General features: G+C 36.0%; 1 protein-coding gene across 1 annotated transcript in view; it reads left to right on the top strand.

Moving 5' to 3' along the window:
• Window positions 1-13623, top strand: part of mask (multiple ankyrin repeats single KH domain) — an 823307-nt gene that overhangs the window by 196209 nt on the left and 613475 nt on the right. The window contains 1 exon segment of the mRNA XM_090396371.1: window positions 13236-13427. Within this exon segment, the coding sequence (XP_090252497.1) occupies window positions 13236-13427 (192 nt within the window).

Genomic DNA, 13623 nt, shown 5'->3' on the forward strand with positions numbered 1-13623 from the left:
CCATACTGCTCATTGTAAAGTAGAGATTCTCTTTCAAACCATTTCTGAATGCAAGCCCTAACTAACTTTTCCAAAACCTTCACCACCACCACTCCGAAGATACTGATTGGTCAATAGTTTGATACATCTGTCTTTGCACCATCCTTGTGCAATGGAATTACCATACATTCTTTCCACTCCTGTGGAATCACCCCTGTTCTGAGACCCAAATTATATAGCCTCGTTAAAGCAACAGCCAGTTGAGCTTGAACAGTATTTTAGCACTTGTGCTGATATCCCATCAGTTTGTGCAAAAGTTTTCACAATCTCCTCCTCTTCATCCACCTGAGATCCTTCATCCAGTGAAGAGGTGACAGTGAACTCAATGTTGCATACACCAGGTTGATAATTTTTAGTAAAATGGACACTCGTTAGTGGAACAACCTCTTCATCTGTCACTCTCATACCATCTGCATTCAGTAGAATTATTCTTTCATATTGATTCTTTTACTTGCAGCGTATTGATAGAATTCTTGTGGGCTATCTTTTGCTTGCAGAGCCAGTTTCTTTTCATTCTTAGACTTAGCTTTACGTACAACATTTGTGACTCTTCTGACCTATCGCTTATAATTTTCATAATAGACATCATCCTTATTCACATGGCATTCCTTCCATATCATCCTTTTCTTACGAATCTCTTGCTTGATGAGATTATACATCCATTTGACTCCTCCCTATTTATTATTCGAACTCTCAGGAGGCATTCTGATATTGCACCATCTAAGTGTTTTTTAAATGTTTCCTTTCTTTTTTGTGTTACATGATAATCAGCATCCATTTTACATATTTTATGGACTCTACAGCCATGTTATAAATAATTCTTTTAATTTCCCGCCTTTTCGACCTTCATATTAAGATCATCATCTGAAGTGCACGCGTGCACAAACACACACACATTCACACAGAGACTAGCTAAATTACATTTCACACAGTATGCTGAAGAGACAATGATTTGATCAACAGTTATTCTACTTACCTGAACTCCAGTTAAAATAAATTATAGTTACCAAAATAAATGAAATAAAATAAATTAACTACATCAAAGCTATATTCTACTTAATACAACATCAGAGAAACATTCTTTCATATACAAGGGTGGTCTGAAAAGTTGTCAACCTAACAATGAAAAAATGAAATTATAATTTCAAAATTATTTTTATTTTTCAACATAATCTCCTTTAAGACTAATACATTTATTCCAGCAATGCTCCAGTGTCCCTGTAGTGGTTCTCAGTCAGATCTGCAAAATACCTCTCTAGAGCTGCAATCAGTTCTTGATTCAAAGAAAAACGCCGGGGGGAAAAAAAAAAGCGAGGAAGAGTTTTAGTTTTGGGAAGTGATAGAAGCAGAGGGAGTCAAATCTGGGGAATAGGGTGGATGTTCCAACAATTCATAGTGCAGATCTCTTAATTTTCCCATTGCCAAAAACATCTTTGTGGGCAGATGCATTGTCCTGATGAAAGATGATTTTTTTCTTCTGCAAACCGGATCTTTTCTCACGAATTTTTTGTCTAGTCTGGTTAAATAATATTCTCTGGTTATTATTTTACCCTTTTCAAGATAATTAAAAAACTGCCTTTAGCATCCCAAAACACCAATGCCATGACCTTTCCTGCTGATGGAACCGATTTTGTCTTCTTTGGTGCTGAACAACAGGCTTGTGTTTGGATTCTGGTGGGTAATGGTGAATCCAAGTCTCATCCATAGTAACAAATCAATGCACAAAATCAGTTTTAAAGAAAGATTCTGGTAATTGGACCACATGTTTATTAAGATAAATAACAATAAAAAAACCTGACAAGTTTCATAATCTTCAGGGGTCAAAGGTAACTAAAAGTTTAAACACAAGAAATGAGAAATTACTCAAAATAGGCCTAGCATACCATACAACTTCCACCAGCCATAATGTACTCTGGCAAAAAATAAACTTGTTTTACATTGAAAAAAATTACATAAGAAAATTTAAAGAAGCTGCAAGCATGCTTAGAATTCCAATGCAATGCAACAAAAACCAGGGCCTAATTCTACACCAAGTTTGGTCAGTATTGATAAAAAAATATACCCAAGTCAGACCTCGGACAATGTGAACGTTAACAGCAGAACATGACAGCATCCAGCATTGTTCAAACTTAGCATTGCACTGACTCTGCATTCGATATTTAATTTAATGAACAGTTAGACGGCCACAACTGCATAGAATGAACTTTTGAGTAATTTCTCATTTCTTGTGTTTAAACTTTTAGTTACCTTTGACCCCTGAAGATGCAAGTCAAACGACTTATGAAACTTGTCGTTTTTTTTTTATTGTTATTTATCTTAATAAACATGTGGTCCAATTACTGGAATCTTTCTTATGAACTGCTAAATCACAGAAACCTATGCCTACAAAAAAAAAGAATCAGTTTTATTCTTGTTAAAATGCTCCAAGCACTGTTCAGAGATTTTCATGCGAGTGCGTTTTTGATCTGCTGTGAGTAAGCACGGCACCCATCTTGCACAAAGCTTTTTCATTTGCAATTCTTCATGCAAAATATATCCTACATGTTCTTTTGAAATGCCTATAGTTCTCTATAATTTGGCGCACTTTGACTCGCCAGTCATCCAGTACCGTACTGTGCACTTCATCATTGATTTCTGGTGTTGTTACACTTTTTGGATGTTCTTCACGTGGATTATCTTCAAGGCTGGTACGGCCACGTTTAAATTCATAACACCAAAAGAAATTCGAATGAATTTCTTTTGGCGTTAAACCTTCTTTTACAAAGAATTTTATAACTGCAAGATGCTCAATTTTATCCATTTCAAGGGATACAGACAACACTTTTGCTTCAGACAGCTGTATAAATTTAACATGGATGCTTATGACAAATATACCAACTTAGAAAAAAAAAATTCACTGAAATCTGGCCGAGAACTTTTCAGACCACCCTCGTAGATAGTTTTGTTATGGTAAAAATGATGTCCTAATTTTACACGACAATTGTTATATTGGGTTGACAAATAGGTTCATACGGTTTTTCCGAGTGGAATGAAACACATTTTACTTAATATATATAATACATACTAGGCAGTTATATGTTGACCCTCTTTATCAATGCCATCTCTTGCCATCTGTCCACCAACTTCATTATGCCACATTCATAAAACTCCTGAGGTTTACTGGCAAAAAACTGATCCAGGTGTCTTTTGACAGCCTCCTCATTAGCGAAGGTTTTCCCATTCAGAGAATTCTGCAACAATCGGAATAAGTGGTAATCAGAAGGTGCCAGGTCCCGTGAATACGGAGGATGCGACAAAACATTCCAGTCAAGATGTAACAATTTACTCCAGGTTATTAACGATGTGTGGGGTCTGGCGTTGTCATGGTGAAAGACAACTCTTTTCCGATTTGCCATTTCTGGACAGTTTGTGCTAATTGCACGGTCAGTCGCTTTAACTATGAGCAATAGACAGTTGAATCAATCGTTCTGCCTGACCGTAACACTTTGTAGTGGACAACACCTTTATAATCCCACCACACAAAGAGCATGATCTTCTTTGGATGCAATCCTGCTTTCGAGGTTGTTTGCGGCAGTTCGCTCTTGTGCCCCCATGATCTTTTACATACCATGTTATCGTACAATACCCATTTTTCATCTCCCATAATCATCCTCTTCAACAATTGGTCATTTTCTTGGCAACTTCGTAGCGAATCACAGATGGATATGCGAGCAGTTATATTGGCCTCAGTCAATTCATGCATCACCCAAACATTGAGTTTTGAAACATATCCCAGCTTGTGCAAATGGTTTTCAATGCTTGTATGGGATATGTTTGGTACTGCAGCAATTTCCTGCACTGTTTGTGATGGATTTTTGTCGACGATATCCTTCACAACACTTGAATCAACCTCGGTCAGGCAACTGACGTGGGAGCGCATCACTGCCGTTAAAATCTCCAGGACAGAATTTGGCAAACCACTTTTGGCATATGCGTTCTGTTAAGGCACCATCCGCATATATGCTGCATATTTTTTTATGGGCTTCTGCAGCTCATTTGCCTTTTTTGAAATAAAAAAGCAAAATATGTCAGTAATGTACATTATTTCTTTCCATTTCTAAAAATATGTTACACACACGTAACTGAAGTAGGCTGAACGAAAATTCACTATAAGGTTATGTGACATGTCACCTTTCAACTGCACAATAGCATTGTGTCGTAGCTCAACAATAGTGACAGGCGAAGCGCCATAACTTGTACTGATGCATAAACCGAACAAACTTATTCGCCAACCCAATACTAGATTTATGATCCTGGATTATCTATGGTCCTATTTATAATTGACTCTTAGGGAGAAAGGTTAATGGGTAGAATATGTGCCTTCCATATTCTTGGGATTTTTAGACCATCATTATTGTTAAGATTTGGGTGATCGATAAGAATCTCACAGGCCTTCTTAAATTTACGTTCATATCTTGTTTTGGTGTGATGTAAACAACGGGTGCTTTTTCAGCCAATTCTATGTAAAGTGTTCATGAGGGCATAATCAGAAAGACCAGCTTGCCCATAGTTATTATATTTAATGTGTTGTTTATGTACCTTTTTTTTTTCTGATAGGAATTGTGCACCCTATTCCCCCTATGTAGGGCAAATTACAGGTGCACTTATTTATTTATGCTTATGGCTACATGAAAACTGGTAAGTGAAAAGTACAATCGCAATTTCCAGAAACAAATGATGAAAATCTTAACACATAAAAGTTCATTACATAAAAGGCACAACCTGCTTTCTAAGTCTTTCCTTTTTTTTAAAAATATAAAGCAAAAGTAACTTGTCATTATTAAGCCAGGGACAATTATCGTTCTGCTGCACCAAGTATGACAAGGCTGCATGTTTTCACAACACTTCACAACATAAAAGTAGCTGTATCCGAGGTTTAAGTAGAGAACAGTTGTGTCTTGTGTGAGAAAACTTGAAAAAGCAACTTGATCCATTAGAGGAGGCCCATTTCACACTGTATCATCATCTTCTAACATGAGGAGTTCTGCTGATACTATGACGAGGACTATGAGAGTAACTACGAGAATAATGTTTTCGTGGTGAGACGGGACTGTGATCTTCTGTTTCCTCCATAACCAGTGCCACCATCATACCAACTACAGGTCAAGGTCCAGGCTGGAAAGCCAATTCAAGGCCTCATCAGTCACCTTGTGGATGTCCTGTAGGCCACCACCGTGAAATTGGCGCCTTGAGCAGTCGTACACAATATGAGTAATCATCTGAGCCACAGGAGAACAATCACAATAAGGGTGATCTGACAGCCCCATTTATGTAGAAGATAGCCACATCTGCCCTGGCTAGTTCTGATCCTGTTTATGGATGACCAAATCTTCCTAGGAAGATCAAAACCAGGCTGCAGAGCACAGGGATCTTCTACCAGGAAGCCGTTTGTTGGGAGATTGGACCAGTATTCTCTCCATATGTCAGATATTGATGGCAGCGCAGCTGAAGAGAGTTCGTCCATGGACCAGGGAGGCTTTCTTGATTTGAGGCGAAGACTAGGTGGGTTTATGAGAGTCTGGTGTAGGGGTAGAAGTGGTTTTCTCGTTGCTTTATGAAATTCCTTAATCGAGGCATGTCTTCTCCATATGTGTGGTGGAGCAATGTTAGATAGAACAGGCAGCCAGGAGAGAGGGGTGCTTCTCGCTGTCCCATTAATTGTGTGCATGGTTCAGCTGGGTGTCTATAATGTTAGTGTGTGTGTGTGTGTGTGTGTGTGTACTTCTTTCCCAGACAGGGGCACAATATTCTGCTGCAGAGAATGCGAGGGCTAGTGCAGACGACCTTAGGACTAGAGTATACCACAGTGAATCCTTGGCTAAGGTTGTATTTTTGTATATTCTGTTTATTTTTTTCTGATATCCCTTTAATGTATGGAATGGTTACGGCTATAGTTTTATTGTAGGTCTACTTTATTTTTGATTTTAAGTGAAGTCTTGTGTAGAATTTTGTTGATAGTCTTTTCGCTGTAATCATTTTTTAGCAAGGTATTGTTGATAACTTTTAATTCATCTTTAAGTGCTTGTTCATTGGAGCAAATCTTCAAAGCCCTGTTTTTCAGTGTATTAATAGTGATCCCTAGTTTTTGTGTTGGGTGGTGGTAGGAGTTTATGTGTATATATTTGTATGTATGTGTATATATTTGAAGATTTAAGAAGGCCAGTATGTGTCGGTTTCTGGTAAACAGTAAGGAAAGACTGCCAGAAGGAAGACATGTGACAAGTATATCTAGAAACAAAAGTGTGTGCTGCTTTTCAATCTCAATCGTGAATCATATGCATTTGTGTTGTTTGTTTAGGTGGCTGAGGAAAGTGTCTACTGGCAGACATAGGCTAGATAATGAAAACATCGTCAATGTATCTAAGCCAGACTTTGGGTTTTAAAGGAGATGAATCTAGAGCACATTGCTCAAAATGTTCATTGTCCCCCCCCCCCATTGCTAACTTCTACATGGAACATTTTGCCCTGTACAGGAGAAACCATGGAACATTTTGCCCTGTACAGGAGAAACAGGGTGCACAATTCCTATCAGAAAAAAAAAAGGTACATAAACAACACATTAAATATAATAACTATGGTCAAGCTGGTCTTTCTGATCATGCCCTGAACACTTTACATAGAATTGACTGGAAAAGCTCCTGTTGTTTACATCATACCAAAACAAGATATGAACGTAAATTTAAGAAGGCCTGTGAGATTCTTATCAATCACCCTAATCTTAACAATAATGATGGTCTAAAAATATCAAGAATGTGGAAGGCACATACTTTACCCACTTAACATTTCTCCTTAAGAGTTGATTATAATTAGGACCATAGATAATCCAGGATCCTAAATCTAATATAACAATTGTCATGTTAAATTAGGATATCATTTTTACTGTAACAAAACTATCTATATGAAAGAATGTTTCTCTGATGTTGTGTTAAATAGAATATAGCTTTGATGTAGTTATTTTATTTCATTTATTTGTAATTTTATTTTCACTGGAGGTCAGGCCAGTAGAATAACTGTTGATCAAATCATTGTCTCTTCAGCATACTGTGTGAAATGTAATTTAGCTTGCCTCTGTATATATATATGTGTGTGTGTGTGTGTGTGTGTGTGTGTGTGTGTGTGTGTGTGTGTGTGTACGTACTCCAGATAACCTTTATATTAAGGTTGAAACATTGTGAAATTAAAATAATTATTTATAACACAGTTATAGAGTCCATAATGTGTTTAAATGTTTCCCACACTATCGATGTTCTTCCCATCCAGTAATGATATCATTGCATTGAATTTGTTATACTCCTCAGTTGGTCATAATTTTCTGCTTTGCAGTTCAGTGTGTAGCCTTTCGTGAATGGAAGATTCATGAACTTGCCACTTCCCAAGTGAGTACTGCATGATCACTGTCACCAACTGGAGGCAGAATGTTACGTCTTTAACTGAAACACTCTCTGACACTATAATCAAATCAAACACTCTATGACCCTGAGTTCCTTCTGTCACATGGTTCTTGATGATGGAGAAAGTTGTCTCGCAACAGCTCAATAAATTTGGTTTCATTCTTTTCATGAGATATTAAAGTTCCTCATTATGATTACTCTCTTTGCATCCATTGTCTTTATTTTGTGATGCACTTCTTCATCGCTGCCAACCAATCCACCAGTTCTATTACAACACCCATCTGTGTATTTGATCTTGTTAGATTCCACTCTAACTGGATTCGAGTTATCTGATATCATTAGCAGCATGCCTCATCCTCATCTATCCTGTCTGTCCTTCCTAAAAATACTCTACCTTTTACACTTGATAGCAGTTAGTATGTCTGAGTCTGATAGCCAGGTCTCACTAATGATTACAATCTGAGGTGCCAACATATTGACCAAGGCAACCTACTCTCCCCCTTTCTGATACTCCTAGCATTCATGTACAGATGTAATAAATTACTTGCATGTTCTTTTGTTTAGTCTTGTCTGTAGTTTGTGTGACATAGGTAGGACAACTTGCAGATCTCTGTTCTTCTGTAGTGCCTTATACATGCAGGCATCTTTGCACACATTTGATGTGTCCAAACTGGATGATGACTAAATCGAAATCATTCACTCCTAATAATTATTTCCATGTTAATGTCCATTCCTGTCATTAACACATTTACATAACATTGTTGCTCTTACACATTGTCACCATTCCTCCCATTATAATTTAGTTTCCCTGACTCTGTGTTAGATTTCATACCAGCTATTAGTTTTCCAAGACTCCTTATACCAAATGCATTCAAGGGCCATTTCTCTTATATAAAGCCAATCTTCTTTCAAACTCACTCTGCACATCCAAAAACTCGCATACATTCCTTCTACTCAGCCTACACATTGAATCGCCATTATAGCCCTTCTTAATTCATTTTTGTCATATCAAGGTAGTATACTTAAGATTTACACTTTCTCACTTTTCACTGTCTTGCTTCTTCCAACAACCTTATATATCCTCTCCCATACTGAATTTATCAGTAGTTAAGTCATTAGTACCTACTACTATTATGATCTCATTTACTTTTCTTTTCTGTTTTTCAATTGCATCTACCATGTTTTTAATTTTTGCTCCAGGAAAACTTGAAGTTATAACTCGCATCAACAGCATGTTTTATGATAGTCACCATACAAATAATATCCTTATTTTTACAATCAACATTATTACCTGATTTTTGTTACTAACTTACCTGATTCTATGCTTTGTTGTTTCTTATTCTGCTGCTTAATTTTCTTGTCCTCCCTATATACTATTAACATCTTATATTTATTTAGCAGAATTTAGCTTCCTGTCTCATTAAACACCCAACTCTACATGATAGTTCTGTTTGTTCATCTTTTTTTCCACTGATACATTGATGATGCTTATTTTCTCCTTTGCTGCTGTTTCGTTTATTCCAGTAACTTCTCATGCCCTAGTTCCCACGAAAATATACTGGGAGTCTTGATTAATCAGGCAATTTTCCAGCCATATGAAATTCCATCATGTTTTGTGTTTGTTTGTGGTTTAATCCAATAACAGAGTATAGTTTAGTTGGTTACCTGCCACACTGCTAGCCTCTCCTCTCTTCATTCCTTCAGTATTCAATGGATACTAATGAGGTGTATTTCATGACGGTAAGATGGGACACTAGGGCAGAAGTCGTAGACAGTTCACTGCATTCCTTAAAGGTTTTTGGAGGTCCCCTCTCAGTTGTCTAATTTTGACCCTTAAATGGCCAGGCTGTACAATCAGATGTTAAGGTGGAACTGAAAAGCGAACCTTTACTCCTCCCATCTATTGCTCTTCTGACTATAGAACAGAATATCTGCTGTGGCAAAGTTTTCAGCTTCATGGCATCAGGTAATTTTCATTTCCTTCCAAAAACCAGTCAATGATCTAAGAATAGCCAGTAGCTACTGTCCAGTCACTCTGAGCAGCTGTTCTTTATGACATCTGAGAAAGTGGTATATGCTAGACTTCTGAGGTATTTAGAAAGCAGTGATATTTTCTCCAGCACTGGGCAATCCTGAAAGATGAACACCTGGTTTGTTTTCTTTGACATGGAAATAGTTGATATAGTCTGGGCATACGGTGTATATGAAATGTTTTTATAAGCTTTATCTTTGGGCATCTCCCTGTCTATATTTACAGCTTTCTCTTGCTGAATATTCTGAGCAGGAAGAATCGTATCACTTTTGTGAACAAGAGGATGTTCCCCACTGTGCCATTTTAAATATAGTCATGTTTACTGTAAAAGTAAGCTGCCACTGAACAACTTTCTCCCACAGTAGATACTGCTCTGCATGTTAATGAATTTAACATGCAGAGCAGTGTTAAATTTTCTGTCATTCTTTTAACAATGACACTGAGTGGTATCTTCACCAAGCAGTTGATCATATACGTTCAGGTTTTCAGCAGGAAAAAAATCTATTCACTTTTGTTGAAATTGTAATCTTCACCTATACCCAGAGTTCAGCATGGGGGGGGGGGAGGAAGAACTACTTTTCCTTTATTGTACACTTAAATCTTGATTATGTTTGACAAGCCTGCACTTCCAGTAGGGTACCTTCAACACAGAGGATCCATCTGCCTCTATGTTGAAGTAAGCAATGCTAGTTCTGCTTCCCCTTCCCAATAAATAAATAAATAAATAAATGCTTATGCATCCTGTGTGGAATAATAGTAATTTTTCCTTTGCATTTGGAAGTTCATTACCCTGTGCTTCAAGCTACCATTTGCTTTTTTTGGCATATGTATGAAGGCTTCTGTCATAAATCTCGACAACATTACCTGCACTAAGCATGATACCTTTCTCTCTTGTGAGAGGATTGTGCTCAATCATGTAGCCTCTCATGTGCTCAATCATGTGCTATGTAAGAAAGTCACATACTCTGCCATCAATTTATCTGCAGTTGTTTAATGCATGCTGAATGGAGCACAGTAAACCTTTGATTTAACAGACCTCGATTTAACGGACAAAATTTCCGGTCCGTATGTCACGTGAAAATTAACACCCTGTTAATTTTAAAATGCTTTTAGCCAAGATTTGCTTATAATTAAATTAACAGGTTATTTTTTGTTATTAATTTCCTGTTATTTTTAAGTTAAATTAAAATCTTGGTGAATAGGCCATCATGTGTTGAAAAAACACTGTAGTAATTTAGCCAACATAAATGAGTCATGAAACACGTTCATAAAACACGTTCAGCGAATGATTAGGATGTGATTACACCAATCACACTGTAATTGATTCTTTTGTCGCATGGTGTGACTTTCTGTGGCACTTTTATTACACACATTTTCGTAATTTTAGGAAGTTAATTATAAAAAAAACAGCAGAATTCAAACGTTCAAAAAAAACTTGATAGTCTTTTCAAAGCAGGATTACCTAAACCAAGCACCTCAACATCGTACATTAACTTCACATTAACTTATCTAAAAGTGTGAAAATTGTGTGTAAAACAATTTTTTTTTGTTATTATAGTGCTAATATTGATAAAATTGCAGTATGACATCACAGATATTTTTATTTAAAAAAAATTCGCAATTTAACTGGCATCCCTTAGCTCCTATTAGTCCATTAAATCAAGGGTTTACTGTATTTGGATTTCTTGCCTGTTTATACCAATAGTTTAAGATCTGCTGTTATTTTACCTGACTGCATTGTTTCAAGTCAGATTTCATTTGCATGCAGTAAATATATTACTGAGTTGATTGCCATCTGATTTTTTAAATCAGTTAAGTGGGTGAGTCATATAGACCCACTGAGTTCTGTACAGGCCATCTCTTCTCTTACATTCAATCCACATTCTGTATACTCTTATGTTGCCCAGTTGTTACATCTAATGTTTTATGGTGGTTGCATTACATAATTCAGAAAGTATTCAAATGTCAAATTCCATATGATTTGATTAGATTTCATATACTCTCATTCAGTTTTATTTCTACTTTGGAGAAAAATAAAATAATGTGAAGTTTGGAAAGATTTCCTTACTGTGTGTTCCTGGTAAGATTTATGAGTCACCATTTAGAAGATATTAAAAATTTGTTAATGAGAAACTTAGAGAAGCACAAGGTATGTTCAAACCACTTAGGTCTTATTAGGATAAGACATTCACATTAAGACAAATAGTTGAGAAATCATGGGAATATAAAAATATGTAGTTGAGTTTTGTAGACGTAAAAAAAAAAAAAAAAAAAAAAAGGGCATATAACAAGGTGCCACGAGAAAAGCTGTTCAAAATACTATAATTATATGGTGTAAACAAGGCATCATACATAACAATATATAGTTATATTTAAGTTACAAGTTAGGCAGTTAGAATTGCAGAAGATACAGGAAGATAGTTTGATATAAAATCAGGTGTAATACATGGGTGCAAGCTATCTTCTCTACTCTTACTCATCCAAGATTATTATCGGGCCTCTTTGGAGTCAAGGCCTCAAGGGAAGCTACCCACACCAACTATTATATCATCTGTTAAACTCTTAACAGAAAGGTAAGAATTTAACTTATTATTACTTTATTACTATTTTTTATTCCCTTGGAACCTAGGAGACCATATCTGCTTAAAGTACTGCAGGCATGTAGAGAAGCAAAATGATTTCCATATCCTTACATGTCCATGTTTATTTCAAATTTGTGATTATCCTCTGAGTTGTATTGGGAGCCCTAGTTGCTGTTCTGTAATCCAAATAACAGTCTTATACAGACTTCAGATGGTTAACAAATACAAAGTTAATTAATTGGTCATCCTGGCAGGAGGCATTAACAAAAATTGCAGGAATTCAGTTGAAATTAAGCACTGACAGTCCATTCTACATATAAAAATTGTGCTGGCTAGATGCTGCATTGGTCAGCCATCTAGCACATTGTTTGAACACAGTAATACTTACCTTACTATTTGTCATCTACTGGTGGAGTTTATTTTTAGAGTAAAATAATTTTTGAAATTCCATATGACTGTGACTTTGACCTACTATGGACACACACGAAGATCCATTAATATCCACCTTGGAGAACATAAAAAATGCATTCTCAATCATTATTATAGGCAGTCTGAACTGGAAGACCACACTTCAGGCACCCTTTCAAACAGGATTACTCTTAGATGAAAGAAAACTACTGTGCTTGAAAGAAGATGTTACAGATCAGAAAAATTATTTTTAGAGTAAAATAATTTTTCTTTTCTGATGGGTATGAATCCACAGCTATGAAGCACTCTTCTAACCTGAACAAGTATAGCTGCATTAATTTGCTAAAAATTTGGTTGACTGTTATCTTAAGATTAACTTCTATATAGCTATAATACTTCTTTTTTACAACATTAGAGGGTGCCAAATTAGGACTAGATTTTTTTTTTTTTTTTTTTTTTTTTTTTTGTCTGTTACAATTTGAATTCACTTTCTCAATGTTGCATGTTAACTGTAACATGTAATGTGCTCTGAAGATGTTGGTTTGAAAGCCAGCAAAATATAAGCCAGTTAATAAACATCTTTTTTTTATAATTTAGTTGGTTTGGTGTTGTAATATCATTAAAAATAAGTTATGACTGAAGTTTTTGTTAAGTATTACTACAAATGATAATGATATTAATGAACATAATTGTATGAGTTTTCCATGTTTGTGGAATATTCTGATTTCTGAATGTTATTTATAGGTGCTGATATTAATGCTCAGACTGAAGAAACACAAGAGACAGCATTGACATTAGCATGTTGTGGGGGTTTTCTGGAAGTAGCTGATTTTCTTATAAAAGCTGGAGCTGACATTGAACTAGGTGCAAGTACTCCTCTTATGGAAGCGGCGCAAGAAGGGCATTTAGAACTCGTCCGATATCTGATTGCTTCTGGTATGTTAACTTTATTTTTAAATATTCTGCCAAAACATGGGTTGTAAATACATTTTTTAATGTGAATTCGCTCCACATTATCATCATTGTTATCATTAGATTCCATATTTATATCCCAAGGGGGATATAAAGGATACTCTGATACATGAAAAGTTTACATTACTGTGAATTTCTCATCACCAATTTTCCTTCAAAT

This window comes from Typopeltis vanoorti, chromosome 8 (genome assembly GCF_054136105.1).
Source record: "Typopeltis vanoorti isolate ZY-2024b chromosome 8, IOZ_Tvanoo_1.0, whole genome shotgun sequence".
Lineage (NCBI taxonomy): Eukaryota > Metazoa > Arthropoda > Arachnida > Uropygi > Thelyphonidae > Typopeltis > Typopeltis vanoorti.